At 32.2% G+C, this 16,618-nt stretch overlaps 2 protein-coding genes across 3 annotated transcripts; both read right to left on the bottom strand.

Annotated features, from left to right (window-relative positions):
- Positions 1 to 4,275: 4,275 nt before the first annotated feature.
- LOC125815532 (uncharacterized) lies at positions 4,276 to 4,837 on the bottom strand. The gene has a single exon (XM_049495023.1). The coding sequence runs from the start codon at positions 4,830 to 4,832 to the stop codon at positions 4,482 to 4,484; it is 351 nt and encodes a 116-aa protein (XP_049350980.1). The 5' UTR covers positions 4,833 to 4,837; the 3' UTR covers positions 4,276 to 4,481.
- A 3,190-nt stretch (positions 4,838 to 8,027) lies between these two features.
- LOC125815505 (uncharacterized) lies at positions 8,028 to 15,771 on the bottom strand. Of its 2 annotated transcripts, none has more exons than XM_049494987.1 (8): positions 15,481 to 15,771; positions 15,217 to 15,355; positions 14,910 to 15,098; positions 12,256 to 12,329; positions 10,143 to 10,292; positions 9,479 to 9,764; positions 8,663 to 8,896; positions 8,028 to 8,574 (listed from the first exon to the last, which is right to left on the bottom strand). In XM_049494987.1, exons 3-8 carry the CDS (start codon positions 15,054 to 15,056, stop codon positions 8,206 to 8,208), a joined length of 1,260 nt encoding a protein of 419 aa, XP_049350944.1. In that variant the 5' UTR covers positions 15,057 to 15,098; positions 15,217 to 15,355; positions 15,481 to 15,771; the 3' UTR covers positions 8,028 to 8,205. The 2 variants fall into 2 exon arrangements, with proteins under 2 accessions (XP_049350944.1, XP_049350942.1); XM_049494985.1 differs by having other exon boundaries at positions 14,910 to 15,105.
- Between the last annotated feature and the right edge of the window lie 847 nt (positions 15,772 to 16,618).

A 16,618-nucleotide genomic window follows, 5' to 3' on the forward strand; every position in this document is an offset into this window, starting at 1 on the left:
TGCAAATTTTATCATTTTTCGAAATTAAATGATTTATCCGAAACCCTTTTAAATTAGGAGAATTTGCTCTATTATTGTTATAGCTAATTGGTAATCTATCGTCAGATTAAGCTAATTAAAGTAACCACTTTAGGAATAAAATTAATTGTGATTAATTAAAGAATGAATACGTGTCTTGGTTAGATCATTGATTATTGAGAGGTCTAAATAAATAAATAATACTACACTATTTTGTACAAGAAGTCATTAGGGACTGCATGCCTGCATTTTGTTAAAGTCTATACCAGCTGTATTAAATTAAAATGATTAATGAATTGATCCTTGTCATACTATAGTCACATGGACTCCTCACTCATCTCTTCTGATAAAAAAGATACTTCTGCTCTTAAAAGTATCTTCTTTCTTTTAGAACGTCTTAGTTCCTCATGTTGACCAAATAAAATTACTCCATTCCTACGTTTTAATTTGTTTAGAATTGATACAGTATTTAAGAAAGTAAAAATAGTAAATTTTAAAGCTCAATCACAAAGAGTGTGATAGGACGATGAAATCCGTCAAATTAAATAAGTTAGTATTTTTTATTCGATATTTAAAACAAATAAAAAAATCACATGAAGTATAAATTGATTCCGTTCAATCTACTAGTGCTAAGGATACAACATTTCACATTTCCGTATATGATTTGGAAGTATCGAACAATATATATATATATATATATATATATATATATATATCAATATGTGAGAAATTCTATTATGAGACATGATAATTTTTACTTGTCGTAGATGAAACAACAATCGTACTATACATTCCGTGGTGGAACCAGGTTTCCATAGATCAAACAACAATCCTACTATACATGATAATATATCCATAGAATTTTCAATCTAATCTTAATTAATAAAATAATAAATTAATCACATTTCTTTTCTATAGAAGAATAGAGGACTCGAGAAAGCACCATGAATATGTTATATATATATATATATATAAAAAAAAAAAAAAAATGTATCTTTATTAAAATGTACATTAATGGTCATATGGACTATAGTATATCTAAGTTGTCAGTTTAGTTTGATATTTTACCTAATCAATCAAATATTGTTTGTCCCTTTTCCAAGTCATAGATCATATGTACGATTTTACATTGATTTGATTTGATTTTCGAGTTTCTTCAACGCTTCTTCCTTCACCCTTAAATCAAATGTTTAGAGTTTGATCTTTGAGGATGGAGAAATTCGTGATAGGAAATACTTTCTCCTTTAATGAGACCTGTACAATGTGAATTTAGATTAGCAAGGTCAATGAATACAAAATGTCAGATGGCTATGCCAAAATATTTAATATATGCCAAACGTCAATTTTATGTGATTACTTATTTGATTAACTTTGGAAATAAAGGTAAGAGTGATGTGAGTCTATATTTAATAATCAATTTTTCACATAGAGGACCTAAATGTAGAAAGACCAAACTGGATTCAGACTAATGAGCAATCTTTCTTATTCGTCTCACGTCACTTGTCTTAATTTAATCACATAATAGTCAAATCCCTAGAACCAAACCACTGTCTGACTAAAAAATTTAATTGCTGGCCATGTATAGCTACTATATATATATATATATGAAAATAATTATCATGTAACACAATGGAAATTTTGACACGAGGATGTCAACATTAAAGTCCCCTCAAGATTTTGTACGTGGAAAGGTTTGGTTTAAACCATAAAAGTCTATGATCTTAGCCTTTAAGTAAAAAAATATTAAGTACTACTAGTTATAATTGAGATAGGTCAAAACCTTATGATATATAAAGTCATGTGCATGATGCACCATGTGATAATTACATGTACAATTTACTTGTACTAAATAATTATAATCTAAAGAGTGGTAGAAGTTCCGGATTAGTTCAAGTCTGCTAAAAGAGCAATCATATATCTGTTAATGTAAATTAATACTATAAAAGAATCACTAGCTATTTGCTTGGTAATTGTAATATCAAGTTTTTGTAGTATTTGTTTGATACACAAGATAAACGTAAGTCAGACTAATCGTGTGGTTATACCAACTTTGAAGTGTGAAAAGAAACAATTACTAACAACTTCGTATCACTGTTGTAGAAAACTAAATTAAGGGTTTGTGAGGAAAACATTTTCTTTTTTCTTTTGTTCGGTTGGTCGAAATTTTTGAAAAATATTTTTGATCAAGTTTCTTAAAAAGTGAGAAAAAAAAAGTTTTTCAAATGGCATTACACATTAATTGTTTCCTCTCTACCCTCTAACATATCACATCTTCACCCCAACCCCGTACCCCATATCCCCCTACAACCCCACCCTTATCCTTCTTCAAACCTTTTGATATGTATTGTTCCTTAACTATAGATCAGATCCATCAGACATGAAACTCAATTGCGCATATCCACCAAACTCCCATATTATTTGTCTAACAAATGATTTAGAATAATATTTTTTACTTACGTATTAAACACAAGCAAATAAATTAGAAAACTCACTTATTTTTTCTCTTAAAAAAACATCTCCCTTTGCACCAAACACACCCTAATATTGGATTTCTTAACGTCTTAGGTACTGGTCAAATCAACCCTAATAAGATGAGGTAAGATGGTGAATTGGGAACGAGTTTTTAAAAATATTTCAATACCATATCCAACCTAAAGTCGCGCAAATATGTTTAATTTGGTCAAAACTATAAAGTAGAAGTAAAAGCAATAAATTTAGCACACGCAATTTAGATGAAAAAAGGAAGCTAAATATAGACAAATGACACCACCTCATAATTGTCCTTACAAATCAGCTAAAAGACTTACACCTTTTTAAATGATTAGGGTATTCGAGTCAATTCACGCACATTATTTCATCAGATATTTATTATCTAGTCGATGTTAATATAAGTATCTGATTATTTTTTCCACCAAAAGTTCAAAACTATGAAAATAATATAATTACCACCAACATTTTGTGTCTCTATATGTTACATAACTTATTTTGTTGACCACTAGCCGATGCTAGTTTATTTGTTCCTACCTACCTTGTTCAACATTGTATACTAGTAGTGCTATTGTACTTTCCATAAACCCAATGGTGTTTAAATTTGGGAAAAATTCTTTTGATCAGAAAATTTAACCAGAATTTGACAAAAATGATAATTTACCTTTTTGAACACGTTTACCCTTTTAACTTTAATACCTTTTAACTAAAAAATGAAAAAAAAAGATCAATTTATTTTAAAATAAAAAAGATATTATAGAATTTTTAAATTTTCTGGCCATTTAACATTACCCTTAAATTTGGGACTTAATTTTCTTAAGAAAGTTCTTTTCAAATATGCATGCATCTTGTTTTCCTCTTTTCTCAACTTCCCAAGTGGAAAAAGTCACAAAAAAGAAGTTGGGGTTGTGTGATTAATGTCTCCTTTTTGGCTTCAACCATGGCAGCTTTCCCTAAAATTAGACTAAAAAATTTACAAAAAAACGTTTAGAAAAAGCCTAGATTCATGTGCAAACTTCCAAGAGTAATTAATGCACAAAACCTAACAGTTGGCATCAATCTTTTTCTTGATTCTTCAGATTTTAACAATTAATTACTTTACTTAAACAATTCTGCATAATGACATTCCATACATGATTAAATAATCACTACGACCTGATTTTTATGGCAAACAATAATCTTAACTGCATGTATTCAACAAGAAAAGTATTCAAAATACATACCTTATGTACAGCCTAATTAAACTTCCCATTCAAAATTATGTGATATCAATAAAAAAAAGGAACTTTACTAATGTTAATTTATTAAGAGATGATATATTTGGTACCACTTGGCATTTATTTTTTGTGGTCCTAAAGTATTGAGGCATTTTAATAGATTTCAGATTCTTTCTCATTCTTTACCTACTTCTTTCTTTCAAGTTGTTTTGCTTAAATTAATGGTATCATCTACCCAAAACTGCTACAGAGCATAACATGTACACACGAATTAAGCTCAGATTTTATAAATGTAAATTTAAATATTTGTTCGGGGATGAAATTTTAGCCAGTTTTGGGGCCTCCACACACGAAACTTCAAATTTTAGAAAGCACAACATCAAAACTCAAATTTTCAAGCTTCAATTTCAAAATGGGAGCAAAATCTACCTATGGACTCCTCATATTATTATACTAACACACCAAACAATTCTATTTTTTGACTGTCCATTCATCTGATTTAAACTCTGAATTCAACACCAGAAATTTAAAAATAAAAAGAGAACTGATAAAATTGTTAACAATATACTTTTGACTAGACTAAAAATTATGTATACATACGTTAAAAGTAACTAGAGATAGAACTTCAAGATTTGGGCATGTTCTAATGTTCATGGTAGAGTTAAAACACAACCCATTACATAATTAAATCCTAAATAAACCAAAAAAAAAAAAAAATACTAAAAAATAAAATAACTTAATTAACAGAAGTTCATAATCCTACCAGAAACAAGAGGATGACCATCCAGTAGTAATACCACTACTAGTATTATAGTAACTTGAATTTTGAATTCGACGAAAAAACCTTCTTCTTCTATACCCAAAGATACCATATTTGAGTCTCAACCAAACCAATTTCCTGATTTTTCTTGCTGATCTAAGCTTTACCCAAATCACCCTTTTGACTCTAAAGAAAGATTTCTTTATCCTTTCACTCACACTCTTCTTCCTGCTGAATTGATAGCTTCTCAAGAAAAGCTGTCTCTTTTCTATGTCTGTGTACCCTGTTTCTGTTCTGAACATGTTTACTGCCCCATAAGACATGTGCTTTAGAGCCATATTATGATCCATACATATATATAGGTTGAGAGAGAGAGAAAGAGGAGTTGTGTAGTGGGGAGGAAGAAGAAAGGGTAGTGGTGGTATATAATGGTCCTGAATTTAGGGAAGAGAGGGGTTGGAGTCTGAATGCTCTGTTTTTTTTTTTTTTTTTTTTAGGTCATGCTCTGCTCTGCAATCTATTAATGTTTGCTTTACGGACCATAACGCCGTCGTAAGGATGCGCCTTCATTTTATAGCAACTCCGCCTTTTTTTTCTTCCTTTTTTACTTTTCCCATGCTTGTTTGACCTTTTTTTTAAAAAAAAATAAATCTATTTATACCTTTAGATTTATTTATTTTTAAAAAAAATTAATGGTGTTTCAATTTATTTGTCCTAATTTCTATTTCAGGCATGTATTAATTGACCTATTTTAGATGTTTTTAACCTAAAATAATTTTTAATCACTTCAAAATGTTTGGTAAAATTAAAAAGTGTTTTAGTTTTTAAGCTAATTTAACAAAAATATATGAAAATTTATAAGTTAAATTTTTATTTTTCTTAGTTTAACAAACGAACCTTGATCTATTTCAAAAAGAATACTTTTTAAAAAAAAATTAATTCTAATTTTTCACATGTCACCACAAAATAAAAGAACATTTTTAATATATTTAACATATGTCTAATTTAAAAATCATTAGATTCAAAAGTGTTTTTTACATTCACTAGACAAATAAATTGAAACATAAATAGTAATTTTATTCATTAAAATTCAGGTAGACTAATATTTCTCCACTAAAATTTGAACACTAATTTTGCTAAATCAATCTCTGAATTGTTGAGTACATAAACAAAGTCGTCTGATAGCTAGAAAAAGAGAGAGAGAAAATGCAAATACGGAATAGGTGACTTTTTTAAGGAGGTCACGTGACAGTTGAGGGTATTGTGGGAAATTGAAAGAAGTTTTAGAGAGAAAATCACGTGACCTTTTTTGTATATTTTTGCATGTTAGGCCATTTAAACAGTTAGGATCTGTTTTTTTCCATTCGAGACGTGGCATAACTCAACCACGTCAGTTACTTTTGACTTACTTTATTTTGTATTTTTTCGAAAATAAATACTACTATATAAAATTTTGAGCATATATTCTCCTTTGTTTTGATTTATTGCAAGAGTAAATTAATGAAAGCATGATATAGGATATTCTCCCATTTAATTTTCTTCATTTCATCATTTAATTCAAGCATGCAATTTGAGAATGGTACACGATTTTTATACTGTTTAGATTTTGTTACATAACAAATGTTCTAGTCTTCCTAATTAAGTCTCTATTTTATTTTATTTATTTATTTACCTGAATTTATACTTCTTCTTTCACTTTTCTGAATAAATTCGTAATGTAGAAAATATAATAATTATTTGAAAATTCACTTATATTTCAAGAAAATATGTTCTAACGTACTCAAATGTGTTTTACCAAGTCATGAATCGTAAATTACATGGTCATAGAGGTTTAGGTAATCCAATTATTATTAGGATAGACTAATCTTAAGGAAGAATCAGAGACAAAATGGATTTCTTAAACCCTATTGAATTCATATGTTTCTTGCAAAAAAATAATAATAATTTAAGATATGTAGCAACTCAAAGAAAGAGAGTTTGGATAAACATAAAATTCAGATTTTATTAATCAGAATAGGTGTAACCAATCCCTTACATTTGTGTATGTCTTTCAGTACAAGCATTAACAGCAAAACCAAATACTAATTACTTGTATCCTAAATTATTATATTTGTTACATCAAAATCACATAACTTTGTTTGGTCATTTAAAATTCATAAAATAAAATACTGTATCACTTTAATAACCAAATGGTCACAATAGCCTGAATATGCGTCTTCAAATCTAAACATGAAGCAATTAAGCTAATTATAATTAAAAACTAATAATATTATAATATAAGAATGTTGAGATCTCAATTAAGTGGGAGCTAGTTTCCTTAAGCGTGAATCATACGATTGCTTGCGACTAAAAAGTAAAAAGAAGATATCTTGATTCATGCATTAATTAATATGAATATTAATATTGCAAGAGACGACTAATTAATTGAACAATCACAAGTAGGGATAATCATTAGAATATATAGTATGATGATTTGAAGGTATTATAATTTGTTCAACTAGTAGTTTTTTCAATCTTTTGTTCAACCAAAAAGCAAGCTTATTTTCATGTCCAACTACATAAACTCGTGGTACAGTGCTGCTTTTTACCTCCCCCCCCCCCCCCCCCCCCAAGAAAAATAGACCAATGATAATATATATGAATCCTCTTGAAATAAACTAGTCAAACTTCTAAAATTAACTTAAAAAAAGAATATTTGGTGAGAAGCAATTTGTGTTGACCAATAAATTAAATTTAAAAAACAGTTTTGAGGTTCAATTATACTTTTAGCTTGGTTTAACTGACTAAAAGTTGTGGCATGAAACTGTTGGTCAGATAAAAAAGGAAAACGCTCTGTGTATCACAGTTAAAAGATACCGATCTTCTTCTTCCCAGTTTGTTATTCTTTTTTTTCCCACCATAAAAAACAATATGCTTAATTCAATGTGAATGTATACATATAAGCCATTTTTCACTCAGATAAGACGAGTGAGAGCCGTGTTTGGCACAAATATTGAAATACCACATAAAAGAGGTGGTTACATTTCTGCAACCAAGTATATGGCCTGTGGTATATTTAGTCACGTCTCTCAAAACCAATAACGTACACCATAGACATTATTCTGATATAACATAACATGTGTCTGGTTGTGATATTACCCAACTATATATTTTATACTATAATCCCATGATAACCTGCTTTTTTTAAAACAAAACAAATACCACTACTTAAATTTGGTGAGGTAAACATTTTAGTCGAAGATCTTATACTTTTTAAATGAAGGGTTAAATCAATCGCAATTCACACAATTCCACTTCTTTATTTTATTGAGAATTTATTGGAAGGGTCATAAAACCAAACTGCTTAACCAAAATGTAAGCGGCATTTATTATTCAATCAACACTAACTCCAAATGAATCATTTCAGAACAACAGTGCAACACAGATTAGTGCCCAAAAGCAATCCAATCATTCAGATATTTGAATTAAAAGACGGATAAAATATGATGAGCTTGTGTTAAAACACATACAAATGTAACATAACTGAGGTTTCTCTAATTACACTAACATATGGAAATGGGAACAAACAATCAAAAGTACATGGTAGAAAACTAGCTTTGCCTACATTTACAAACTAAAGTTACAACTGTGAGCTTCACAGCGACATACTCAGGTCACGTGTGACGCTGGCCATATCTAATTCCCAACAAAATAAATCCACACCTGGTTGAAAATTCAATAGCATCACCTTGACCCAGGATTGGCTGCAGGTACCTTAGATGGATAAGTTGAAATGTCTACATCAATCAGTGATAAGTCATAGGGTGCTGAAACATTAGTTGATGCATCCATAAGCAAAGAGTAGTTCATTGCCTCCGATTTCCCTGTTTGCTGGCCTGCAACAGGATTTTGTGGATTGTTGTTATTAGCAGATGGGGAGAGAGTAGATAATTGTACATCTTCCTGTTTGTTCCCAATTATGTGCTTGTTTTTCCTAACAGTATCCATCTCTGGGCCAGTTGGGACAAAAGTCCTCGCCCTGTACTTTGTTGCACCCCCTTCTTCAGCATCACCGTGATTATAAAGAACATAATCATGATAAGTAGGAGCAAACTGCATTCATGGAAGCAAATAACATTTGTTAGGACACATGTGGAGTACACATACAGCACAAGTGAAAATGAGCAAGTGTCTGCCTTACCTGGTGAACCGTGTCATGGTAAAAGTCATTTAGCATAAGGGCATGTCCAAGGCTAGCAGTAAAACCACGAGGAGGACCAATATTTGCGCCAGCATATTCCTTGTATGGGAATGCATAAAGATGAGCAAAAGCTGCAATAAGCATCTCAACACAAATTATAAAATTCTGGAATTCAGCAGCTTCCTCGGTATCTTTAATAAGTTCGGACTTTGCAGCAAGAAACACCAGAACACCCTGACAGAGGAAGTTAAAAAGAATGATTCGAATACCTAGAAACATCATTCTACACAGTAAATTATAATAGATGGAACAAAAGACAGTCAATTTCTGTGATTTCAGTAAAAATTTTGAAAGGAGAAAAAACTGAAGTGGGTCAGTCTCAAAAAGTGGTATCGTTAAGGGTGAAATGGAGATGGTAAGATTTAATAGTTTCCAGAAAGTGCAAAGAATCAGTTTTGGGTCAGTCTCAAAAAGTGGTATCGTTAAGGGTGAAATGGAGATGGTAAGATTTAATAGTTTCCAGAAAGTGCAAAGAATCAGTTTTGGGTCAGTCTCAAAAAGTGGTATCGTTAAGGGTGAAATGGAGATGGTAAGATTTAATAGTTTCCAGAAAGTGCAAAGAATCAGTTTTCGGGTACATACTAAGAGAAAAATGTGCCACAGAAAACGGGACAGCGGAAATAATATCATTTTAAGCTAATATGCCGGATTTGGTGAAACCAAAGAGTGTTCAGTAGTCAAAAACTGAATTATATTTTGCTTACTCAACAGCAAAGTGAGAAAATAACATGTAACTGAGCAAATCTGGGGAGTTACCTGCCAGTACGTAAGGAATACGACGGATTTTATAATGATGAACTTTGGAACTGGATTAAATGGACGGAGCAGATCTTTGCATGCCACGTAAAACAAAGCCAATGCATAAAGTGCCATTGAATATGAGATAGTATATATAATTGTGAGGTAGAGGTATGATTGGCTTGGACTGAAATTTCCGTCCTCATATTTTCCTTTTACATATAGTATGATTGTAACGAGCACTAATATGGGCTTGAGAATCACAAACTGCAAACACCCCTGCTTGCACCTTCGGATAAAGCGCCTGCATAGCTTTAACATTATCAGAATTACATTTCAAATAAATAAACAAAAAAAACAGAGATTTAAAGTCCAGTCATTTAAATGAATTAACAACATCACAACATGGAGACCTACATAATTGAAATGTTAAATAAGGGACAATAGTTTGGTCATAGATATCATGGGAATCACTATTTCAATTGAAATTTAAGGAGTCATCTCAAATTCAAGTGTAGAAATGCAATGCATTCAATCACATAAAGCGCAAAAAATGAGTCGCCTACATAGAACTGTGAGTAATATATATATTTTTTAAGAAATGGTTCATGCTGGAAAATTCTCAAAGGAATAGCTCTTCATTGACCAAATAGAAGTGGCTTCATGCATAAGCACAACTTACCCATCCAAAGGAAGCGGAGGAAAGCAGCAGGTCATCAGACACCAATTTGGCTTTAGAATTCGACCACTCAAACTTAGAACAACAGCCCCTGGGCCACCAACCCATGCCAAGCAGAGTGATAGAAAATTATATATGACCCACGCCTCATATCTGAAAGGAAATTAGAAACTAAATAATCGAAATTAACAAAAAAAATTCACCATAAGAGGTTAGACATAAGTTCAAATATAAAAGATGCATAATCATATAAATCATTCACCAACTACTCCTTTCCACCTAATATATGTTACGTCAATTTACTAGCACAGAAAACAAAAAAGGCTGAAGTTTTTTCCTATGTAGACCATCATATGCAGTTAAGACATATCATGAAGAACGAAGATGGACTAAGAAAGGAATGAGGTAAAGGTAAAATCACATGGAAAACTTTGTCTCAAACAACCTATAATCTCTCGGAGTCCATGCGGATTGCAAATGAATAGAATGCAAGAAAAGCAACAGGTTCATATAGGCAATAACTAGTTGGAAGAAGAGATAGATATGTTGGTACATTTATATGAAGTTGATTGTTTGCCAAGAATCCTTTTTGTCTGTTTAGAGATTTGTAAATCAATGTAGAGATAAGATTGGGCTGTAAGGAACGTTCAGTGAGAATCCGGGTGTTTTAGAAAAGGAACTGAAAAAACTTATAATATGTTGAAGACTGATGTTGATAATTGTAGTCATGTAAAGAGGTGAATTAGACAATAGAATTTACACTACTCTTGGTGAGATGGACTAGTTGGATAAATGAGTAAGACAGCAAGAGTAGCTTTCAGAAGTCCCTGGAGAGACAGTCTTGTTGGATAATAATGAGCGGTAAAGACGTCTATGGTCATAAAGGCTCAGGTTGGTTAAAGAACGGTTCCGTTAGGGTATTTAAGTATATTTCAACATTTTCAGCTAAGAGACCTTCTCCTTCAAAAGTTTCAATGAAATGGATACTTAGCAGACATCCAGAGAAGTCTGGCACACAAGGTTTGGATATTTAAGTCGATCTTCTGTCCAAGAAGATGACACCTCTTCCAAGTCATAATTATTTTACATATCGGCATCTGTCAACTATATCTTACGTTGTTTTGACAAATTTGAAGGCTTTCCCTGACATTCTTCAAGGTTTTAGGTTTAAGATGCATCAAGCTTCTTGGTTTTTGCTGACTTTATATATCAGTAGCAGTCTACAAGTTGGGTAATTAACTTGACAGCTCAAATAAATCTTGGACACATGAGTGCCATATCAGAAAATGTCAACACACTGTGTAGTTGAACAAAGCATAAAGTGAATTTTTTGTCTCAAAAAAGAAGAAGCATAAAGTGAATTTCTTCTTCAGCTTAAAGAAGATAAAACATTGTGTAATCAATTCAATTTGGATTTTCAAATATCATTCAATATTTTTGCAAAGGCTTTATAGCGCACACAGCCATAATGCAAGATAGACACGTATACCAAGTCAAGCAACTGGGCCTGAGGATGCATATCCATATTTCAAAGTATAATGCACTGTAGGCTATATAGAATTAAAAAGTAGAATTTTTTGACATATGGCACCCAAAGCCCAAAGGTATCAATGAAGTGAGTGAAAACCTACAGACCATGGATCAAATTCTAGCAGACAAAAGATATAAGGTGATTTCTTCCGACCTGCCTAACCTTGTCAACAGAGTTACTCGGTACTTGTGATAGGTAGCATATATCCAGTAGAATAGTTGGAAGTGTGTGTTTATGTAATTGAGTTTTTGACGTACAACAATCTTGTTGAACTCACAGAACTTATAACTATTACCCAGCTATGTGTGCTGCAAAGATTTTAGAAGTCAACAAATAGAAACTCGGTCATAGAAAGAGGATCTTCATTAAGTTAAGAACAAATACATGTTTCTCCGCATCATAGAGCCGATTCACGACTACAATTACCCCATCAGTATTCATGACTGCTACGTGTCACAAAAGTTCAGAATGCAGAGAGAAAAGGCAGGGGCACCATTCCATGGAGCAACAATGGGCAGTCATATTATAATAACATCAAGAAAAATATGCATTAAGCCACGAAATACAAACTTGAACAGTACTTACATTTCACGAATGGAATTGAAATAGATGGCTCTCTCATTTAGGATGAGTGACAAGAATGACGTTAATGCATAAACCTGTCAAAGGAGAAAAGTAGAATTTTAAACATTAGCGTGAAACTCAACAAAAAGTATAGCACAATGAAATATGCAGCTCAGAGTCGAGCTAGCTCAGAAACTATATTTGCTAAGGTCAAATAGGAAAAAAAATGCATTCTCATGTTATTGGAAAGTCAAACACCATAACATCCAGATTATATTCTGATTTTAAGATCCATAAAGATTCATAACCTGTTGGGGTACATTCAATGCATGTGGCATCTATAGTTTACCTTTAGTTTGCACTATCTGAAACAACAATTATAAAAAAATCATACTCTAGGGTACTGGGATTTTATTAAAATTAGAGTAACCATCATTCCCATTTCAAAAATAAGATAATCACCATTTCGAAAACACTCTCGGTGCTGGGGTTTTATTTATTAGTCGACGGAAACTGTTGATAGTACAAGTGCACATTAAGCACCACATTCAGATTCTGAACTCCATTTAGGAACACTCACAAAATTAATTCCTCCCTTAGTATACAAAGATCTATGGAAATTAATAGCACTAAGTGTTGATGAATTTGAAATCCTACCATGCACATATTTCCTACTACAACAACAACATAACCAGTCTGATCTCACAAGTGGGGTATGGGAAGAATAGGTTACAAAGCTTACCTCTACCTTTATGGGGTAGAGAGGCGTCATTTCCGATAGACCCCCTTAAAAGATATTTCCTTCTACTATAATTTAACAAATACCTTTGTTCCACATCTTCAACACTAGTTGTTCAGCTTTTCCAGATTTAACTCACCTACTACACTATTTAGTCTTTGCCAGAACCTATGGAAGATCCACCTCCAACGGGATGACTACTCTTTTAAGTTTCATCTAATATTAACAAATGACGGTATGAAATATGAATCTGTTCACAAAGCAACTTGATCCCTACTTTTGACCTACATAATTTTACATCACAATGAGGTTTATTGGTCAAAACATTATACCAACACAGAGCCAAATTAGGTAACTACAAGCAGTTTGGATAACTTTAAAGAGAAAGCTTTTTGAAGGAAAAAGAATAACCTTGTTTGAATACTTCTAGTTTCTTGAAAAGTGAGTATTTTGTTAGTACAAGAACGTTTCATTGAAATATACATTCAAAACAACAACATACTCAGTTGATCTCACATTCAAACCACTTCAAAAAAAATTGAAGATGTCTTTAAAGCATACACTTCTTCACAAAAACTTTAACCAGCAAGTTTTGAAAGTTATTTATTAATTCTATTATATTTTTCGCAAAATTTCAGAATTGTTCAAAAAAAAAACAGTACTCATTATGATAGCCTAGTCTCGAAGAAGTGTCTGCATATACACTATTCACAGATTAAGCCATCACAGTGTTCAAGCTTCCCTAACCACAAGAACTAGCTCTCCACTAAGATGGAATTTAGGTGCAGTCATACAATTACAGCCTACTATTTCCCTGTTGGTTTAGGTGTCCACTCAAGCCCAGCAAAAATACTCATATAATTCTTCATTATTGAAGCCTGTTATAATTGATAGCACAGCAATATAACAATCAAGTTCAACAATTGGATAGCATATAACTTCACAAGCTAAAAGCTGATTCCTAATCCAGAAAACCTCAATCTCAATACTTAAAAACACTTTATGCAAAGTATAGGGATGGCTTTTTGATATCCTATGGCTCATAACTACATGAGATTCACCAATCACCTACAGGCTTGTGAGGTGTATCAATAAGCCTAGAGGCAAAGATGAAGACTACACGTGAGGATGATTATCATGGAAACTGATTTCTTCAAGAAAACAAAACCCTTTGTTTATGTTGAGAATATAATTAACTATTAAAAGAGTGCTCTCTCTAATAAGCTTTTAGATGAGATGGTCGCACACTTCAACATGGTATCAGAGCAGGCAGAGGTCCTATGATCGAATCTCACCGCCACCCAAATTTTAAAAAAAATTCCACATGCTTGGTATATGAAAAAAGAATCAAGCCTGCACGTGAGGGGGGCGTGTTGAGATGGTCACACACTTCAACAATTACCAACATAGCTGCCCGAATTTCAAATCAGCTAGGTAAGAAGATGGAGTTATTACGCTCACATACAGTAGAGTCACATTCAGTAGAGTATATGATATCGATTCATAATTGAGATTGTGAAATAGAGTATTAGGGTGAAGACTGAAAGCTAGCTTGACACAAAAAACATTACATTCAACATTACAATTTGAAATCCTAAAAGTTGTATGAAATGGAAAGGTGTCAAATATCCTGGAAGGTCTGAAAATGAAAACAATGTTGTATAAATTGGAAAGGAGTGATAGAAATAGAGTAAACTAGTTCCACTGCCATGTGAAAAAGAGCTATCATGGATGTCCTAAACATAAGTAGACCCATTCCTTGCCACTACAAAGAACTTCAATTACTACACTCATACACTGCATCAGCGTCATAGTGGACCGGATGATTAGACACAGTAAGTAGTCCGCCCTTGCTCATTGTTAAGTGTCAAGAGAAAAGAAACACACTACTTATGGTTTGATCAAGAAGAAGAATAAACAGAGAAAAAACACTCACAGGAACCATAAAGATGATACGGACAATGTATCTTTGATAAGTAGGCTCAGTGTAATTCAAAAGATGCCTGTATATGTGCAAAAGCGCCAGTCCAATGGCACCAACTGTGCAAGGCAACGCAATGAGGATATAGAATATGGGAGCCATTTGTTCCACAGGCTACCAAGTATCAAACACAAACACCCTTCTCTGAAACCTTAGAAATATAATCAAAATCAGTACCATTACTAAAATTAATTGAAAAATAAACAGATAAAAGAGACCAACAATTTAGGTATATCCATCAGTAAACCAAGAATCCACTTACAGTACTGAAGAAAGAACTCAAAACCCCTATGTTTAGACACTTCTCTTCTTCCCCAAATAGCAGAAACTCTTGCTACAATTGAATGCTTCGCTTTTCACCTTTGATTGAATGTACACCAACCTCGGGAAATCGGGAAACCCTAACCGAATAACAAAATCTTGAACTTATCAAGAAAACTATTCCGTTAAAAAATTACACAACCCATTGAATGTATACAAGATTTAAAAATCCCAACTGGGGAAGAAAAGGTAAAGACCCACTAACCTTATCGATGCAATCTGGGTAAAAGAAATTAAAGAACAGTGCCCAATTGGGTCACTTTCTCCCAATGAAATCGTCGGAGAAAGTGAAGTTTGATGAATATGACGGAACTATATAGATCTGCGACTAGAAAAATCAAGAAAAAAAATGTTAGGCGAAAAGAAAGCGTTGTTAGTGAATTGCTGATTGTGGGACAGGGAAGCAATAATGGCGGCTTTAGGGGGAAAACTTATATTATATTATATTACTAATGGAAAAACACAGATCGGTAGAAGCCACAGAAGAAAACTTGCCAAGAAATGATAAATCTTTTTACAGTCAGAAAGAAAAGGATAAATCTTATTTTGTTTGTTTTTCCTTTCTAACTGCAACTTTTGTTTCATAGAAAAAGACGAGTGGCATTCATCTAAGAATTAACAGATATATATTGTTGAGTTGTCTCTGATTCCATAATTATTTTAACATAATAAAATCAATTATTAACAATCACTAATCATCCACATTTTTTGTCTTCTCTTTTTTTATAAAGTATATATTTTTCAAGACTTGCTTATTACTATATTTTTGTTGCAAGCATAAGAATAGAATATTGGGGAAATTAAAAAAAACAGTTGTATCGAGTTGGATTAACTTTTTTCTGTTGCACCATTTACGTTGATAAATTTGCATTTCACATCATAACTATAGTAATTGATCGTCAAACTACCAGAATAATGTTTCCTTCTTAAATAAAAAATAAATAAAAATGATAGCTCATGATTATTAAAATTGTGTACTGATTGTATTGTAATTTTAAAAGCGGAAAATAAGATTATAAATGTCATATAAGGATAAATTTGGATCAATTCGTGTGTGTAATACTTGTGTAGGGCTTATATGCTTTATTTTCTTATTATGAAAATCACAATCATAATGCACTTATCAATAAAGTGATAACATAAACTTGATGATCAAATGGTAGTACATTAAACATTGGTAGTGGAACTGCTCTATTCTTAATCATAGATTTTGAGTTCCAATCCTGAGTATGGAAATCTTGTTGGGAGTGTCATCCCCTGAATGGTTACTGCAATGCATGATTCAGATTTAGTCGGATTTTCAATGTGAGCTTCGAATAAAGAGATGACTCACAGATGAGATT

Source organism: Solanum verrucosum, unplaced genomic scaffold (genome assembly GCF_900185275.1).
Source record: "Solanum verrucosum unplaced genomic scaffold, falcon-dt-bn FXZP01000261.1, whole genome shotgun sequence".
NCBI lineage: Eukaryota > Viridiplantae > Streptophyta > Magnoliopsida > Solanales > Solanaceae > Solanum > Solanum verrucosum.